Below are 17817 nucleotides of genomic sequence, written 5' to 3'. Positions count from 1 at the left end.
TGTGGACCCCCCCCCCCCCCCCCCCCCCCCCGCCCCCCCCGCCCCCGACCTGGGGTCAAAGCAGATGTGAGAGGTCACGAGACATTACTGTCCTCTCAATGTGCCCTTCCAGTTAAATGTACCTCTCCAGGCCTTTTTGCCATATATGATATTATACCAAACTGTTTTGTAGATTGACGGTCGAGTGGTCTGTCCAGTTCTTTACCAAAGAGGAACCGTATCAGTGCAATGAAATACAAAACAAAATAATGACCCGTTGGAGTCATAAAAACTGAAATGTGTGGAATAAGTTGCTTTTTACTTACTGATTCATTCTCCTTTCATAAAAATGTGTCCTCCTCTTCCCTTCAGTTGACATGGAGGATGAAGATGGGACTTGTCTACTTGATGTTTTGTGGTGAGTGTGGATTAAACTCAGATAATTAAATATAAGTAAAATACATTGAAGGGAAAAGGTTTGTTTACATTTAAGCTTCTTCTCCCTTTGCCCCCTTCTTTGTCGTTTCACTAAATATCCATCTTCCTCTCCTCGTCTTCTCAGTGACCCCCAGGCCCTGAACGACTTCCTTCATGGGACCAATGAGGTAACAGACATCCTCCAGAGAAATAAATCCAAAGTTCATATGAAACGTTTGAGTTGAAACTATTTCTTGACACATGTTCTTGAGGGAGATGTGGAGGGGAGACAGTTGTAGCGTAACAGTGAATTCATGAAGTACGACTGTGCCCAACCCCAAATCCTGTGATTTCCTCCCAGCAGCTGCCGACTGAGGACCTGCTCATTAGCTCCTCCTCTGGGGAGACCTCCCTCTTCGCTGACGCCCCGGTGAGTGTCTGGATCTGCCGCCGGCAGCGTCACAACAACCAACACTTCCCCCCACGAGGATTCCTTTTTCCCTGTGTCTGTGCCTGAAACTGCTTTTCCTGTTAACTCCTGCTAATCACACACTTCTCCCCTGGTTTCCACTCTGCCCCTCTCGCCCCGTCTCCCACTGTCTCTCTCTCCCCCAGAGCCCCGTCTCTCTGCTGGGAGATGGCGGGGACTCCCCAGACACGCCTCCCCCCGGCTGTGTGGACCTGTCCTTCCTGGAGGAGGCTCTCCTGTCATCGCCGGAGGGTGAAGACCTGCAGGTGGTGCAGGGTGGGCAGCCTGTGGAGGGTGGATGTGAGGCGAAGGAGGGAGAGGTGCCGGAGGTGGAGGAGGCGGAGGTGGCGTGTGACATCCTGCAGCAGAGCCTGCAGGAGGCGGACATCACTGAGCAGACCATGGCTCTGGAGGCAGGTCTGGCCCATACCGGGGACAGCCTCTCCCTCTACTCACCCGCTCCTCTCCTCTCTCCTCCCCCTGCACCATTCCTTACCAAGTCTGTGACCTTGACCGCCCCCCCGGCGCTGCCCAGAGACACCCAGGCAGCAGTGGAGCCCCCCCAGCCCTCGCTCCTGGCTGTCGGGCCTGGCTGCCCCTCTCTAAAACCTGCTGCACCACCTCAGCTGATGGGGCTCCTGCCTGGAAACGTGTTCCCTGCTCCGTCTCCAGAGACCTCCTTCTCTCTGAGTCCCGCCCAGGGCTCCAGTATGATCATCCACAAGGCCGTTCCCAGTTTGACCAGTCGTCCTCTCATCACTCCATCCCTGAGAGCCACAGCGGCAGCACCAGGGATCGTTCTGCAGAGGGGCCCCCTCCACATCCAGCCCAAGCTCCCCATCAGCATTCAGCCCAGACTGGTTCAAATTAGCCCCAAGCCTTCTGGGCAGAAACCCACACCGGGTCTTACATTCCTCCCTGGAACTGGCTCACCAAATATTCTACTGTCCCAAACTCCAGGCCAAAAGCCCACAGCCCCACAGCCGCAGCCCAGCCAGCAGCTCCACAAACCAGTCAGCCTGCAGTTAGTCAACCAGGGCGGCTCCTTCGTGCTCCAGCCTCAGGGACTCTTCCAGGGCCAAAACCAGTTCCTTCTTCCAGGCCAGTCCCCCGTCACAATCTCTCAGCCTAACAATGGGGCTCGAACGCTGCTGACTCCCAGTCACCAGGGCCCATCGGCCACTGGGCAGCTCGTAGACGGCTCTCAGATCCTTACCGTGCCCCAGAGACAGCTGAACTTCAGCCCTGTCTTCACCACCCCCACCGGGCAGCTCGCGCTCCGCCAGGCCACGGTGCTTTCAGGACCCTTGCATCTACAGTCAGCCCCCCCCACTGTCTTCCAGATGCCGGCACAGCTGGCTGGAGCCTACACTGCGGGGGGGCAGGGGCAGCGCGCCACCCTGCTCCACAGCCCCGCTCTTGGAAACCACATAACCTTGATCAACAGTTCGGGGGTGCTTCCCCAGGATCTCACTTCCATCTCGATCGTCAACGGGCCCTCGGTGGTTCAGGGGCTGCCCTTCGCTGCCCAGGCCCCGGCTCCTCAGGCGGGGGGGGCGGAGGCACAGCTCAGCCTCCAGCAGGCGTCTGTGGTGCTGCTGCCAGAGAGAACTGTTCAAGAGGAGAGGAGCAGCTCAGAGGAGACTTTCCACCCACTGCCGCAGGTGAGTCTGCTTCAAGAGGAAACCCTCTATAGTGGCATGTGGGATTTGATAGTAGATTTACTGGAAATCCTTAAGTCCTTGGGCAAGATACTGAACCAATAGTGCTGCCCATAGATGCACTGTATGAACCTGAATGTTCTGTAAAGCACTTTGAGTGGCCGTGAAAACTAGAAAAGCACATAGACCTTTTCAAAGTAGATCAAATATGCCGATGTCTCTTGTTAATGCAGTGAATGAAATACCTGAGGAACAGATGCGTCATAAGATTAATGCACAAATCCTCTAAATCCAGTGCTGCTCATTGATTGGCCCACGATAACAACAACTACAACCATGAATAGTAAATTACTCTTTTAGATTTGAAAGCAGGAAATATTCTCTATATGAACATTAATCTAAACGACTGCACTGGTGGTTTTACAAAGTTTGAATCTCTGATTTCTGTAAAGGAACTTTTCAAATCAACGCACTTGAAGTTAACAAAATGATGGTGAACTTTTTACAAACTCGTCTGTTATGAGTTAGTTTTCTTCCTGTATGTAAATTAGGTTAATGGAAGCTTTAGCAATATGTATTTTGATGAGCACTCGTGATATAAAGACCTGAGTTTACACCACTTCATCAAAGTGTACTGGTCTGTTCTAGAGTCAGCTGGTTTCAGTTCATCTAAATGTGGTTCCTCCCTCTGCAGCCCTACGGACACGTGCTCCAGCACATCTCCGTGCACCCCCCCTCCTCAGGGCCTCAGCCCCCCACCCCCGGGCTGCAGACCCCCTCTCCTCCTGTCGTCCCCGTCCTGCAGCCTCCTCCTGAACCTCCTCTGGCCCCCAACCCAGCTGCAGAGATGCCCAAACTACTGATGCCTCCAGTGGACATGACCCATGTGGTGGAGGAGGTGGCCCAGTCCATGAGCCAGAACCAGGCCTTTATGCAACATCTGCAACAGGTCAGAGATTCAGCAAGTTCTTGTTCTATGTAAAGATAGTTTACAGTTTGTGTGTGTGTGTGTGTGTGTGTGTGTGTGTGTGTGTGTGTGTGTGTGTGTTTGTGCGACTGTGCTTCTCAGGTTTACTAGTACTAGTGGTTTATTGGCTATTATTATTGGAATTATATCATATTTATATGCCCCTGCTTCTGCCAAAAGGTTGGAAAACAACTTGCACCTCCAGTAAAATATATGTTGTTTGTGGCTGGATGAACAAAAATCATCCTTTTCTCTTCCTCTCCACCACAGCAAGCACTTATCTCTCCCATCGCCTCTGATCTGCTGGTTGGAGCGCTGCCAGTGGTGCCGATGGAGATTCTCTCCTCCCCCAACGAGAGAGAGACCCAACCACAGACCCTCTCAGTCCCCGACCCGGACCCCCACAGCGTGACGTGTGACCAGCGTGTGGAGGCTTCTCCGCTCAGCTCAGATCCTGAGGACACACCGCTGCTCTGCTCCTCCCCTCCCCACCTCCCTCAGGACACAGGGACAACAGCTCCAGCAGGGTTCTCCCCTCCAGCTGGAGCTCAGACGACTCCTCCTGCACCTGAGAGGTCAGCTCCACAGCCCCTCATCGAGTCCCAAGCCCAGTACCAGGCCCCGCTTCAGCTCCAGGTCTCACAGGCCTTATTCGGCCAGAACCAGGTGCAGCTCCAGTCGTCGGTTCCCCAGCCTCGGTCCTCGAGCCACACTCCAGCCCACATCAGCTCCTCCTCCTCCTCCTCCTCCTCCTCCCCTGTGCTGGTCAGCGTCCCGGTGCCTCCGCAGCAGCCTGACCCCCCCGCTGCTTGTCTCTCCAAAGGAGGAGACGACTCCGCTGTGCAACAGCAAACACAAAACAGTGAGTTTCATCACAAAACCAACAGCTAGAGAACCAGGAGCTTTTCTGTGGGATTCTAACCATCATCATCATCATCATCATCATCATCATCATCATCATCATCATCTGTCTCTTGATCAGAGCCGACAGCTGCCTTGGTCGTGGAGAGTAAAGTGTTTCCTCTCGATGTCCGTCCACGCTCTCCTGTAGCCCACGATGTCCACGGGCCCCCGGCTCCCAGGGACTGTGGCCCCGTCCAGACGAGCCAGCAGACGGGCACCAAGGTGGGAAATACATTTACTGGTCGAGTTGTGTTATTATATTATATTGAATTATATTATATTATCAATTTAATGTCAGAAAATAGTGAAAACTCCCAAAGCTGATATATATTTAAATGTCTTGCTTTGTCCAACCAGCAATTTAAACCAGAAAATACAGAATTCACACATAGCAAATATTCACATTTTGGAAGCTGAAGACTTAAGATTCTAAATCACATCTTGTCTCTGTTTAGCTGAATTTGCTCCAGAGAAATCCCCGTGTAATTATTCACTGTTAAACACAGAACATTTAATATTAATGACTTGAAAATGTCTGCGTCCTGTGATCTGATCTGAAATGTGATGTGTGTGCCAGCTGGCAGTTTGTCTGGAGCAGCAGAGAGAGGACAGGATCACACCAGCAATACGCCGGCACAGGTAGGAGATGAAAGTCAACCTGAGATCCACTCGTCCCCCCGTCCTCCCGTCTGTCCTTATGTCTCCTGTTCGTCCTGTGAGGGTCGCAGGGGGAGCTGGACACGATCCAAACCAACGTCATTCATAACGTCACAGAGGTTAAGATAGAAAAACCTCTCAGACTCACCACAGTCCTGGTTTCCTGCCATAGATTTCAAAGAGATGTCATGGAATAATTAGCTGGAACATGAGAATATGATAAGAAATATAAAGAATCAATGGCAGCTATCAAATATGTATTTGAAGTATTTACAGAAAGATGAAAATACTAATCAAATACACATAATATCCGAATCATAGTAACATAAACTAAGATACCAAAAAATAAGAGAAACTCATCAGGTATCTAGAACATTTACTCCGACAGATTGGGGGTGACCTGTCTGTACTGCAGAGGTATAGAGACAGAGGTCAGTACATGTCAGTAGGTTGTTATGAACCATACAAACCTACTGACATGAATCACATCATAATAACATGTGGAAGAAACTGAGGATAGATCAATGAACTAAAACCTTCACATGAGAAGTCAGTAGATAGATGTGTTTATGTGAAATCCTTCTGTGTGTTTACCGGTCATGGTCCCAGCTCGTTCAGTCTCCTCCCTGTGTCCCTCAGGTTCCAGCAGCAGCTGTGTTCGGACCACGCAGAAGTTCAGCACCCGTTCACCGGCTCGGCCTTTTCCACGCTGAAGGACGCCGTGAGACGCCTGCTGCCGTACCACGCGTGTGCCGGTCACCTGCCGAGCCAGAGCGACTTCGGTTTAGGTGAGTGAGGCTGTGGCTGGTTGAGCCTGCTGACACAGAAGACGTCTAAACAGAGAAACACATCCAGGTTAAATGAACTGCGATGGTATTTATATAGAAAGGGTTTGTGCCAAAATAAATCAAATGACCACATCTTCCTCTGGAAACAACTTGTGTACAAAAACATCAAAAATACATATAAACACTGGTTGTCTATGGAAACACTTTGCATCTAAGTATTAATACTTTTTCACTTTGGTGACTTTGTGTCTTATTTCACGTTTCTGATGCTTTTCTTCCGACTCGCCAACAATAATAATCTTTAAATTTAATGGTCGACACAAATATAACTGAATGGCAGAAATTAGAATGCATTCCTCTGCCTCTGCTCTTTACACTCTGATATATATCATTTAAATTGGTTAAAATGAATGAAAGTGATGAAGAAGGTCTGGATCCAAACCAGAATCTAATGGGTTCCTTCTTGGCCCGGGTCCCGTGCTTCCAGGAGGATCCAGAGTTCAGTGCTCGTCTGAAAATCTGCTTCCAAAAACTCCAATTGGTTTAAGATGAGCAGGGTTACAGACTTTATAAGCAGGCCACGGCAGTAATGATCCTGAGAGCTCTCTAATGCTTCAGTCTCACTTCAGGGTTTGATAATATCACTAACATGATAATGATGGATGATGGATGATGGTTTCTCTCTCCTCAGTGGACCAGGAGTTTGACTCTGTGTCCGGCTTCCTGCTGAAACGCACCAAGGACATGATCAACAAGTACAGGCAGCTACTGGTCAGAGAAACTCAGGTGAGACACGATGTTCATTGTGTTAAAGATATAACGTTTCTCCACATTCTGTTTGTGTGATGGGGTTTGGATTGTCCTCCGCAGCAGGAGAGTCCCTCAGCGGAGATGGTGATGCTGGAGCGTCTCTTCCTTCAGGCCGAGCGATTCGCTTTAGCCGAGGACAGACGCAGAGCCCGCAGAGACCCAGGTCAGTGTCCCAGCAGGGGGTCCGTCCTCTCCACCTACTTCCTGAGAGAAACACTTCACCTCCATATCGGCTCCAGAGCAGCTCCCAGGTGTGACGGGGAAATTAAGCTGCGTCAAAGTGGAGCCGAGACGTGAGGAGTGAAGAGCTGATAAGAGCAGAGCTGTTAATGTTAATTAAAGATAGGGGGGGGGGGGGCTCTTGAAACGGCTGGACTCTAGGACTTATGAATGAGTATAATAATAATAATGAGAATAACTTACAACCCATAATAATCTATTGTTTGTAACTCCGAGACAGTTTGTATTTATCCACAAGGCTCCTAATGGGATCTCATCCATAACCACTGCACAGATGTTACATATTCATTAAAAAACAAAAGATCACGTAACAAATTCAACAAATTCTCCTTCAATTTACTTTAAAGCAGCTTCAACGTCAAGTAAAAACTATTTTACTTGTTTTCTTCATCAGCTTTTTTCAAATTTTAAACACCTTTCTCTCTAATTTATTATGTATTTGGAAAGTTCAGCTAAAAGTGTCGTTTCAACAAATTAAGAATCTAATATAATATTTTACGCGACAGATCAAAGGTTACAAAGTACTTCAAAATAAAAGCATATTCATGTAAAGATCCAGACCTGATGCTGTTGAACCTCTGACTTCCCTCCAGAGTCGTTCATGATGGCCTTGACTACATCAGCGTCTTCCCCTCATGAAGCCCCCCCCTCCGGCCCCTCCCACCCGGTCTCCTCCGGCAGCCCCTCCTCCCCCCCAGCCTGGACCAGACTCTCGGACCGGCCCCCGGGACTGAAGACGTACCGCTCCAGCTCCCGCGGCGCCCTCAGGCTCACCATCAAGCAGGAGTCGGGCTCCCGCAAGGTGGTGCACAACTCGGCCTGCGAGCCCGGACTCAAGAGGGACCACACGGGGCAGCTGACCAACGGGGGCGGAGCCGTGAGCGAGCGCCACTCTCAGCAGGCGCCCAACAGAGCGCCCCCCCGCCCCCAGCACGAGGAGCAGGTCGTCAATGGGGCTCTGCAGAGCGACCCTGCACAGGAAGTCCCACAGCCTGCACCCAGTCCCAGAATAAAAGCCCCACATCCTCTTTCTATGCCAGAGCCTCAGGCGGCTTGCTTCGAGTTGCCTCCCAGAGATGTCAGTGCCCCAAAGCTGAAATGTTACAGGCTGGAGGCCACGCCTCAGCCGGAGCCGCGGCCGAGTCCGCCCCCGCCCCCCCTCCAAGAGGACAACATGCTCAGTGAACACCTACAGAGCGCCATCGACAGCATCCTAGAGCTGCAGCGCCTGCAGGGCCCCTCTGCAGCCCCGACCAGGGCCCCGTCAGGGCCGCCCCTGGACCAGGCTGTCACCAGCATCCTGGAGGGACACCTGTGAGGTAACGTGTCCCGACAGACGTCCACAAACATCCGTCTGAGGCGGGACAGAGGGAAGTGCACTCGTCTGTTCCCCAGAACTGAAAGAGGTTTGGATTCTGGGTTTCAGATTTTACTTTAAAAAGGAACTGAATGTTTTAAAGAAAGAGGGAGGAGGAAAAAAAAGACAGAGGCACTATGAAGAGACGCAGACAGCAGCTCTATCTACAGTCAGATAGATGTTAGATTCTTCATTTGATGTACGTTTGTGGAAACAAATCTATCTGAATAGGAGCTCTATTGTTTCAGTGGTAGTTAAGTCATCCAGAGGTTTACCACACTGGTGTGACCTTCATCAGCATATAGTATATAAGTAATAGTGAGGCTAACAGGAACCTGGAGTAGACTGAGATTATTCAATAGTTTTTATAAGATTTCTTTCAGAAAAAAAATGTGGTTTCTTTTGCATAGTGCCAAGCTTCCAGGGTATTTATTTTGATAATCTGTGCCAACTGTGTTTTCAGATGAGTTGCATTGAGGAAGGCAGCGTGTGTGTGTGTGTGAGATGAGTGTGTGTGTGTGTCCACATTTAGGGATAATTTTGTGTGGGTGTGAAGTGTGTGAGAAACATTGTCATCCTGCGTCGTCTCGATTTAACGAATGAAACTCCAAAGAATCTGTGACTTGCTTCATCCTGAATACACCAGCAAACGTCCATGTTGTGTCTCTTCCCACCAACTGGAGTGTGTCTTTGTCAGAGCAGAAAAAGAACCCGAGGGAGCACGGGAAGAAAAAGAGAAAGAGAGAAAGAGAGAAAGAGTCACAGGCAGTCGTTGTTTCTTCTTTTCTTTCGAACCCGTGCCGTCGCTCACGCTCGAGTCAGACTGTGAAATAGTTTTGTGTGTTTTCAGAGACAAGAGTCGTCTCCCATTCTGTGTGTATTGACATGCAAGCAATAATGAGTTGGGTTTGTTTGGAGCAGGGGTGGTGCAGTGAAGAGGAGGGAGAGGAGGAAGAGGAGGAAGAGGAGGGAGAGGAGGGAGAAGAGGAGGGAGATCTTTGCCTGTTTTGCTTATCGTCGTCATAGGACAAAAAAAGAAAGAGGAATGAATGAAGCTTATTTCATCATCGACGCCCGTGTAGTTTAGAAGTTGTGTCTCTAACATGTTTTAAGGGCTCGATGTTCACTGAGCGGAGAAATGACCATGACTCTGTTCAGAACCTGAGCCTCTGCATCATCAAACAGCCTTTGACCAAAAAAAACTAGAGGAATCATCCGCTTTCACGTTTCCCACATCTCCAGGTCGACTTCTCTTCACTTCATGAGTTATTGGTTCGAAGCCCCGCTGAGCGAAGCCGAAGATTTGAGTTCACGCAGCCGTTCTGGAGCAATATGTAGAGTTATTCTTTTTTTTTTTTGCGGCGTCTTATGTTAATGTGACAATCTTATTGGTCTGAGTGGAAATGTGAATTCTGTCCATGTGGAAGTTGAGGTCGTGTGTAGGTCGAAATTTCAAATCTGCAAAAAAAAACGTGTTGAACTTTTGTAAAAACAAGTTGAACTTTCAGAGTTTCCGCTCTTAGAGATTCCACAAGGGGGGGGGGGGGGGGTGTCGAGGTTTGATCTCGCTATTTAGGAAAAACGTTATGAATATGCCTTTAATTCATTCATACCTTTAAGGAATCTGAAGAAGAAGAGGAGAGAAGTGTTGAGTGAGTTTTTAGAACCTGTTACGTCTGGTGTTCAGAAATGTGAAAGGTGCCTGTCCCCTTCAGAAAAAGAAAACAGTGGGATGAAATCAAACAGGACTTTTCATTTTCTTAAGATGTTCTGTTTTTTTTTTTGTATGTGAAATTGTCTTTTGTTGGAACGAACAAAAGGAGTTTATAATATGCAGTAATCTAGTATTGAGACTCTCCGCAGTAGTTTGGGTGGAAACACACACTCGAGGATTCACGAGGGAAGAATTGGATGTTTTTTTTGGAAAAATGCAGTTATTTATTCTTTCATGGTTAAAGGAGAAGATTCACATCACTGATGTCTGAGAGGAGGATCCAGTGTTAAGCTGCAGTTAGCTTAGCTTAGCATGAGAATTTGAAAAATATATAAAGATGGGTGACATGAAGGCTTCCCAAAAAGTAGGGGATGGAAAAGTCAAAGTGCATGTTAAGCAATTTTTCAACGATTAAAACCATTTAAATCGATATTATCCTGGCAAAGAGAAAAGTTGATTTCTGCCCCTAGTGGGGGACACATTGCTGGAGGAAGTTTTTGTCGGATGTGACGATGGAAACCATCTGCAGCTCTGGTTTTATACTAATTAGTCAGAATTTGACCTTTGGATAAAACCAGACAAGCTGTTTCTAGTCTTTATGCTAAGCTAACTAGCTGCTATCCAAACAGACACAAGTATTGACTTTCTCCTCCACTTCTCAGTTGGGACACAAATTAGCACATTTCGCCCAATTTGTCCAGAAACGTGAGATTCTGCAGCCGGATGAAATCCCGACGTGTGTTTCCGCCCTCGGGGGTTTCGCTGTAATGCAGTAAAGATGTCAGAGTGTCTCTCACTCCTCGTCACCGCTGAAGAAGAAGAAACGAGGGGAATTCCACAAACTTTACTTGTGTTTATTTATTTTTTTGTTACGCAGCACTTCCAAAGGTTTGCCAAAAAAGAAAAAAATCTTGTTTAATGATAAAGAAAAGAGAAATAAATTCTCAAGCGGAGTTTGATGGAATCCCCTTCAGTGAAGAAGCCTCATGTGCCATTGTTACTGTCGTGTTCACGTCCGCAGTGTCCAACACTGACCACTAGGGAACATGCTTGTGTCAGCATCGTGGAACCAAGGGATGAGTTCCATCTGCATGTCGAGCCACTTTGTTATTTATTTGTAAATGTGCTTTTTATTTTTCTGACTGAACTGTGAAACCAGGGGAGCTCAGAACTCTTACGCCCGATTCTACACTAATTCAACTTCAGATACAAAACATTTGACTGACAGATTGTTCTGATGCCAAAATCAAGAGGCCTTAATTCAGCAAAACTAGATTGTAAAAAGTCATAACTGACAAAAAAAAGAATAAAAAAAAAAACGAAAGACTCCTTTGACCTGAAAGTCACGAGTGATTCATATATGAAATGTTAAGAAAAACACTTTTGTACTCATTTTTACAGACTATTTATTAAACTGTGATTTTGTAAGAAATAAAAAAAAATCTAAAACTATCTGTGGATCTGTCGTATGTGTGAAGATTCGAGCGCCGGCAAAAACAAGTCGCACAAGATTTATACAAACATGACTTTTATTTATTCTCTCACATTCAGAATTTAGACAAAGCAGAAACAGCCTTGAGGTCGAGGTTAAGACAAAGCAGCTGTTTTCATGAATCACACGGACGTTTTATGCGTTAGACTCAAAAACTAGGGTTTAGGGTCATTTTTAAATAACGTCGGCATTTTCACGGTAAAGTTTTGGATTCTGGAAAATTACACCGGGGGGGTGAAACTGCTGTAGATTCAGGGTTCAGGTTCGGGGGTTAAGAGGCTCATTAAAACATGAGCCAGGGAGTCGCCCCCGACCTTCAGGAGAATCAGCAGCAGGAGCACAAAACATCACAAGGTTAAATGATCCATGTTTTCTCTGCTGGGATTCATGTCCCCCTGCAGAGTGAAAAAAGAATTACATCTGATTTCAAGTTCTCTGGGAAACTTCATCCTTCATCCATCGACTTAAAACAGACAACAGACTGAGACAGCAGCACATCGCTAAGTATTTAAACTGACCCTCTCTCTACTAAGCAAAGAATCACAGACTGATTGAGGTTATAAGCTGCTCACCTGCAAGGGGGGGGGGGGGGCAGTAGTTATATTCATAAATAATCATTAAACATCTTTTATGATTTAAAAAAAAAAAAAGTGTCCTTATGCAGATACACGACGTGGACCAGGTGCACAGTTAGTGTTCATCGGGTTCGGAGCTGGTTTCTCTGCTCGAGTTCATTCAGGCTCCACATCTGGTTCTCAGGTAAACTCCAGCGCCCTCCACAGGTCGAGTGTGTTCACTCACACACTCGGATCAGGTGGACAGACGCCACGTGCTGGTGGAGGTTTGGCATCTCTACGAAATCCCTCCACTCACTCAAGAAGCTCTTTGGCTTGTAAGATTCACAAAGTGGCTGCGGAAGCTTCAAAACCATCCGACCACTCTGACCAGCAGATGAGAAGAAGAACCAGTTCCCCCCCGTCCCGGGCCGCTGAGCGACCCTCAGTTGAGTTTGATGGGCAGGTCCTTTCCGTACTTGCGGAGGAACTTGCTGTGGTTGTGGTCGACAGACCAGAGGGGGGGGAGGTGGCGGGGCTGCATGCTGGTGAGGAAGTGCTGCCTCCAGCGACGCTCCAGGTCCATGAGGCCCTGGAGGCCCAGCCCGGCGTGAGCCTGCACCAGCTTCAGGCCGTGAGGCACGTACGCCTCGTTGAAGATCCTTCAGGGGAGAGAGGGGCAGTCAGAGGACAGCTTCTCTTTACAAGGGGACAACAAACTCTGGAAGGAAAGTGTTGTAAAGTTTTGTTAGAGTGTAAATCTGGAAACTCACCTGGTCTCCAGACCGGCGGCGTGCTGCACCGCCTCCTCACTCAGCTCCTGCCTCTCGTTCATGTTGAGGAAGCCTCGGATCAGAAGCTGCAGCTCGTCTCGCCGCTGCTCCGGCAGCCCGTCCCCCGCGGTGAGCAGAGCCCGAGCGGCCGACCGCACCCGCCGGCGGTCTGAGTCCTCCAGCAGGCGAACGCCCTCCTCGCAGCCCTGAGGGGCGCCGAAGTCTTCAGCCAGCTGCTGCTTCAGGAAGCCGTCGTGCACGTTGGAGGCGGCGTGGCAGCTGGTGCAGAGCAGCAGGATGTCGTGGGAGTTGTGGTCCTTCATCTCGGTGGGGAAGTGTCGCCGGTACTCGTGTGGGACGATGTTTTTCCTGAGTGACAACACAACAAGTCGTTTTAATCAGAGCTGCAAAGTAATAAAGTTTTTCTCCAACATGAGACGGATGAGAATAGAAGTTTTCATCACTCAGTGTATGAACTTTTCCAATGAGAGGATTTACTGCTCATTCTTACAAGCTCCTGGACTTGAACTGATAACTTCATAAACACAATCAGTTACAGAGAACCATGTCCAACCTGATGTAGGAATCAGCTTTCCCACAGACGACACACAGGTTCTCCTTGGCGGTCAGGTAGTAGTCCTGCTGGGAGTCAGGACGTCCCGACGGCTCAAACAGCAGCTTCACCACAAAGGGATCCTCGCTCTGAAGCACTGAGGCAGAAACAGAGCTCGTTAGAAGACAGTTTTGATTTCCGATTCTCCAAAGTGTTTAGATTTGTAAACATTGCGGCGTACCTCCTATTCCTTTATCCAGGTACCACTTGGCTTTCTTCTTGTCGCAGGTGCACAGAGGCTGACCGTCGGGAGCGTAGAGGAAGCAGTTATCATAGAGAGGAGACTTCCTGTAACACAGACGGACAACAGTGGATGAAAGCAGCAGATTTTTAGCCGTTTCGTTTCTATATTGTGTTTTGTCCCCCCGCCCCCTACCTGGCGGAATATCCCACACCCAGCGGTTTCCTCTTGTTGTTCCTTCGAGGGTCTGGGACTTGCTGATCTCCAGGCTCTGGGCTTTCATAAGTGGGAGGTTTCCGCGTCCTCCGCCTCTTCTCTTTATCTGCTGCCCTGTCGTCTCCGTCTCCTCGGCCCCTGAAGGCCACGTCCACCAGGCCCTGGCAGCGGGACGCCAACTCGGAGTAGGAGCTCCCGCTGGATGAGGCGGGTCCGGCTTCAGAGCGGAGGCCGAGGAGATGGAGGAAGAGGGCGATGGAGACTTGAGCATCTCTGGCAGCATAAGTCATCTGGGACGAAGAGACGAGGAGGATTGAAACAAGAACATTAAAGAAAAAGAGCTGCAGGGAATATTTGATATTTTCAGCTGCTTCGGTTACAGAGAAGAGACCAATCAGATGTGAGCTGCAGTGATTTTAAAATACTTTGTCATTGTTGGAAGCTCACGTGAAATAGTTTAACCTCTTCAACGCAGCACAACACTAAGTAGAGATCTGTCATGAGACGTCTACATTTTTTGCTTCATTATGAAACTGTGGCTGATCAACTTAGAATATGTCCGGCATCAGAGTCTAGATCATTGATGTATTTACTGAAGAATTAGATCTAAAAAACTGAATTTTCAAAACCCTGTCACACAAAGAGTGAGTACCTGCTCCAGGGTCAGTTGATCTGCCTCCCAGTCACTGCAGCGCAGCTCCAGAGATTTATCCAGAGAAACGTTCAGCAGATCTGCAGCCAGCGACTTCAGACTGAGCCCATTAGTCACTGCTTGTCTGAAACAAGTTGAAACAATCATTTGGACTTTTCATGAATAACTTCTCACAGTGTGAAGAACTACAAACAAGAGGTAAACACATCCCCCCCCAGCTGTACCTCTGTCTCAAGGCCAGGTAGCGCAGGTCGACCGTGCAGGTCACCGAGAGGCCGTAGTCACGCGTCAGGCGTTTGCCATCTTCATAGCAGCCGACGCCCACTTTCAGTATGTGTGGGTCTCTGAGGACTTCCATGAAGCTGAGAGGGAAGTTCTGCTGACCGCTGCGGAACGGCAGCAGCCTCACCAGGACGCACAGACCTGAATACGAGGCCATCTGCAGCAGGGACACCGCCGAGGTCTGGCCCTTCACCGAGACCTGGGACAGGAAACAGCAGCCGGGTCAGACGGGGACACGAGGACGACTGAGGATCAGTGATCTTTGAAATGTTTTTATCAAAGAATGAATCCAAATGCTAGAGATGTTTATTTTTTAGCTCAGCTGGGCCATAGAATGTAAAGATGGAAGACGACAGCATCTCCCAAAGTGTGGAGAGCGCCCCCTGGTGGCTGTCTGCAGTTTCATTATGAACCCTGATGGGACAGGACCAAACTCACCAGTCAAAGAACACGTAGAGGTAGTTCTCATTTCTGATAAGATTGGTTTTAATCAGTTATTCTTTTAATAAGTTATTTGATGCTCTAACAACAGGGTGATTGATTCTGATGACATGATTGACAGCTGAGACTAGCACGCGATTGGTTGGGTCCGTGTTTCTGTGGCACTTTGCTAAGGTGGCTGCTTTTTCCTTTGATTTCTGGATAGTGGGAGGAAGTGAAGACGTGTCGTCCATCTTTAAATACAGTCTAAGGTCAGGACAAACTAAACATGCAGGATCTACTGAACAATTGTCAACTTGTTCCTGTGTGTAACTGTGGCCGCATGCAAAGAACAACACCAAGTGAAAAATCGCCCGAGCACACGATACCGTACTGAATCACCCGGGGTGGATTGGTCCTCTTCCCATTTTAAAAACATGCGGTAAGGTATCTCTTACGCCTTTGGTCTTTACCCATTCACAGTCGAGCCCGAGAACAGGGAACACCGACAGCTCCTTCTGCATCCGTGGCCACAGCTGCTCCCATTCCTCTTCAGAGCTCACCATGACTGGTTTCACCCCCAGCAGGTCCTCTGACGGGATGCGCACAGGAGGCGGCGGTTGTGTGGTCTGACACTCCACGGCCTTGAACTCCTTCTCCTCGATGTTCTGTGGTTGGTTGCATCGACACTCGGCGACAAAGACGACTTCCGTCTCCACCGGGCGAGGAGCCTCCAGGGGATCAGCCGCCTTCTGGACGGAAGGCAGCCTCTTCCTCTTGGTTCGGTAAACTCTCCATATGAGCAGCCCCCCCAGGGCCGCCCCGAGCAGCGTGGTGACCACGGCAGCTAACGGCCCTCGAGGAGACATGTCGACTTGTTGTGACTTTTAAAAAACAGGCTGAAAAGGTGCAAAGCAAACTCAGTCTTCAGTGGACAGATCATGAGTGGGGGTCACTAACTGCTAAGGGAGGTTAAGTGATGTGTTACCTCTCTTGTGTCAGTGGGATCCCATGTGAACCTAGTTGTGTTTCTGTGACCTGGACTGACACTGCATCTCTGGAACACAACAAAAAAAACAACAACACACCACAAATGATTTGGTCAGAAACTGTAGAAACAACTGTTTGTATTAGAGTGGGAAGTGTTTTTAAATCCAGACTCAACATGTCATTAAAAACACGGTGACTTGGCTTTGAGGGGAACTTGAAAGTCTGGGCTTCTGGACACTTGTCTGACAACACAGGAGCCGGATGGAGGCACGTTGTGTTTTATTAAGTTTGAAGAATCAATCAATATTTAATTGTTTTTGGATTTGGCTGCAAAGCTGTTTACCCCTGGAACTCCAAAATGTGTGATGTGGACGCAAACACTGAATCTGAGTGCGACACAAAACCATCTGCAGATAAACAGAATATCAAACCGCATCATTATGACATAATTCCAAATTGTCTCACTATGCATTAGATCCTCAAGAGGAGGAGGAATAACGCAGGCTAGCATTAGCTTCACGAACTTAGCTCTCAGGATTCTGCAGGTGAAGTTAAAACAAAACAAGCTAACGAGATAAAACCCAGAAGTGTATTTCCTTTATAACAAACAAGCAGCTCAACACAACACAGAGCTTCTAGTTGTGTGTGTGTGTGTGTGTGTGTGTGTGTGTGTGTGTGTGAGAGAGAGACGTGGGGGTCAGAGGTCACGAGCAACAACTAACTCCAGGTAGGTTTGTCATAGTCAAAACGTTAAAGTTGAGCTACCACTTAGCAGCTAGCATTACCCGGGTCAGGAGGCAGAAACTAACCCGGGTTAGCTTCCTCGTTGCTGCTGACACTCCATTTAAGAGGGTAACATGTCCGCTGTCATTATTCCCAATGAGTTCTTCTGGTTATGGTGAAGTTAAACCAGTCGTTAGCACTGGTTTTAACACCGGAGCTAACTTGCTAACTCGCACCGTGCACTTAACACGGGACTGACCCGGAAGCGCGGACCCACGCGCACACGGTGCTGGCTCGGTTTAGTTGCTTCACGTGTTGTTTTTTTTTAAATCTTACCTTCACGGTTTAAAGCGACTCGACAGCAGCTGCTCGCGCGTGCACGTTTGTTTCTGTGTCATCAACTGGACCCTGACTTCCTGCTGCCTTTATATTGACGGCGGGGCTGCGCCGGGACGCGGCTCTGCGGCCAGCGCCCCCTGCCGGAGGGACGGACTTACAACAACAACAAACTCGGGCACAACAAGCGTTTTTCCCCTGCAGGACCAGAGAATGAATTCGAAAAAAATTCAGCGTGTCATTAAAGCTAGTGGGAAAGATACAGCTTTGATTTTATAACCTCATTCAGTCTGGAAATAGTTTTAATATAATCTCATATCATATTTATATCCTCACTAGAAAAGCATCACTATCTCTTGGACACTTTTAATCATTGTTAAAGAAACAGCTCTTCTCTTTGGCCTTTTATTTTATTGTCATTACGATATTTTACATATTGATGTTTTCTTGATACACCTTTTACTTTGTAAAGCACTTTGTCGTTCAACTTGTTCTAAATGTGCTTTATAAATAAAATGTACATCTTCTCACCTGTTACCTTTCCCCTGATATTCATTACATTTAATATAATGTATTATGTGTAAATATTAGTCTATGAAATGCAATAAACAAAACAAAACAAA

At 48.2% G+C, this 17817-nt stretch overlaps 2 protein-coding genes across 2 annotated transcripts; one reads left to right on the top strand and one right to left on the bottom strand.

Moving 5' to 3' along the window:
* The first annotated feature begins 356 nt into the window (after positions 1-356).
* si:ch211-168d23.3 (BRD4-interacting chromatin-remodeling complex-associated protein) lies at positions 357-8209 on the top strand. Its single transcript, XM_053434334.1, has 12 exons — positions 357-397; positions 542-584; positions 761-826; positions 1012-2529; positions 3221-3475; positions 3764-4355; positions 4476-4618; positions 4974-5035; positions 5693-5841; positions 6533-6627; positions 6712-6814; positions 7485-8209. The coding sequence occupies exons 1-12, from the start codon at positions 357-359 to the stop codon at positions 8207-8209; spliced, it is 3792 nt and encodes a 1263-aa protein (XP_053290309.1).
* Positions 8210-11652: 3443 nt separating this feature from the next.
* exd2 (exonuclease 3'-5' domain containing 2) lies at positions 11653-17304 on the bottom strand. The gene is made up of 10 exons (XM_053434333.1): positions 17195-17304; positions 16134-16202; positions 15619-16044; positions 14648-14924; positions 14444-14559; positions 13771-14081; positions 13576-13682; positions 13356-13491; positions 12782-13150; positions 11653-12670 (listed from the first exon to the last, which is right to left on the bottom strand). The coding sequence occupies exons 3-10, from the start codon at positions 16012-16014 to the stop codon at positions 12454-12456; spliced, it is 1929 nt and encodes a 642-aa protein (XP_053290308.1). The 5' UTR covers positions 16015-16044; positions 16134-16202; positions 17195-17304; the 3' UTR covers positions 11653-12453.
* Between the last annotated feature and the right edge of the window lie 513 nt (positions 17305-17817).

Source organism: Pleuronectes platessa, chromosome 11, assembly GCF_947347685.1.
Source record: "Pleuronectes platessa chromosome 11, fPlePla1.1, whole genome shotgun sequence".
Taxonomy (NCBI): domain Eukaryota; kingdom Metazoa; phylum Chordata; class Actinopteri; order Pleuronectiformes; family Pleuronectidae; genus Pleuronectes; species Pleuronectes platessa.
Note: the sequence above shows the minus strand (reverse complement) of the source record. Positions and strands in the feature narration are given on the sequence as shown.

Excerpts from the sequence above, each read along its gene's own strand:
- si:ch211-168d23.3 (XM_053434334.1), top strand. The coding sequence starts at position 357 with ATGGAGGATGAAGATGGGACTTGTCTACTTGATGTTTTGTG. Across the intron at positions 2,530-3,220 it reads CTTTCCACCCACTGCCGCAG|CCCTACGGACACGTGCTCCA; the intron begins GTGAGTCTGCTT and ends CTCCCTCTGCAG. Across the intron at positions 3,476-3,763 it reads TTATGCAACATCTGCAACAG|CAAGCACTTATCTCTCCCAT; the intron begins GTCAGAGATTCA and ends TCTCCACCACAG.
- exd2 (XM_053434333.1), bottom strand. The coding sequence starts at position 16,014 with ATGTCTCCTCGAGGGCCGTTAGCTGCCGTGGTCACCACGCTGCTCGGG. Across the intron at positions 14,560-14,647 it reads GTACAGCTGGGGGGGGATGT|TGACTAATGGGCTCAGTCTG; the intron begins GTTTACCTCTTG and ends TCAGACAAGCAG. Across the intron at positions 12,671-12,781 it reads GCCGCCGGTCTGGAGACCAG|GATCTTCAACGAGGCGTACG; the intron begins GTGAGTTTCCAG and ends TCTCCCCTGAAG.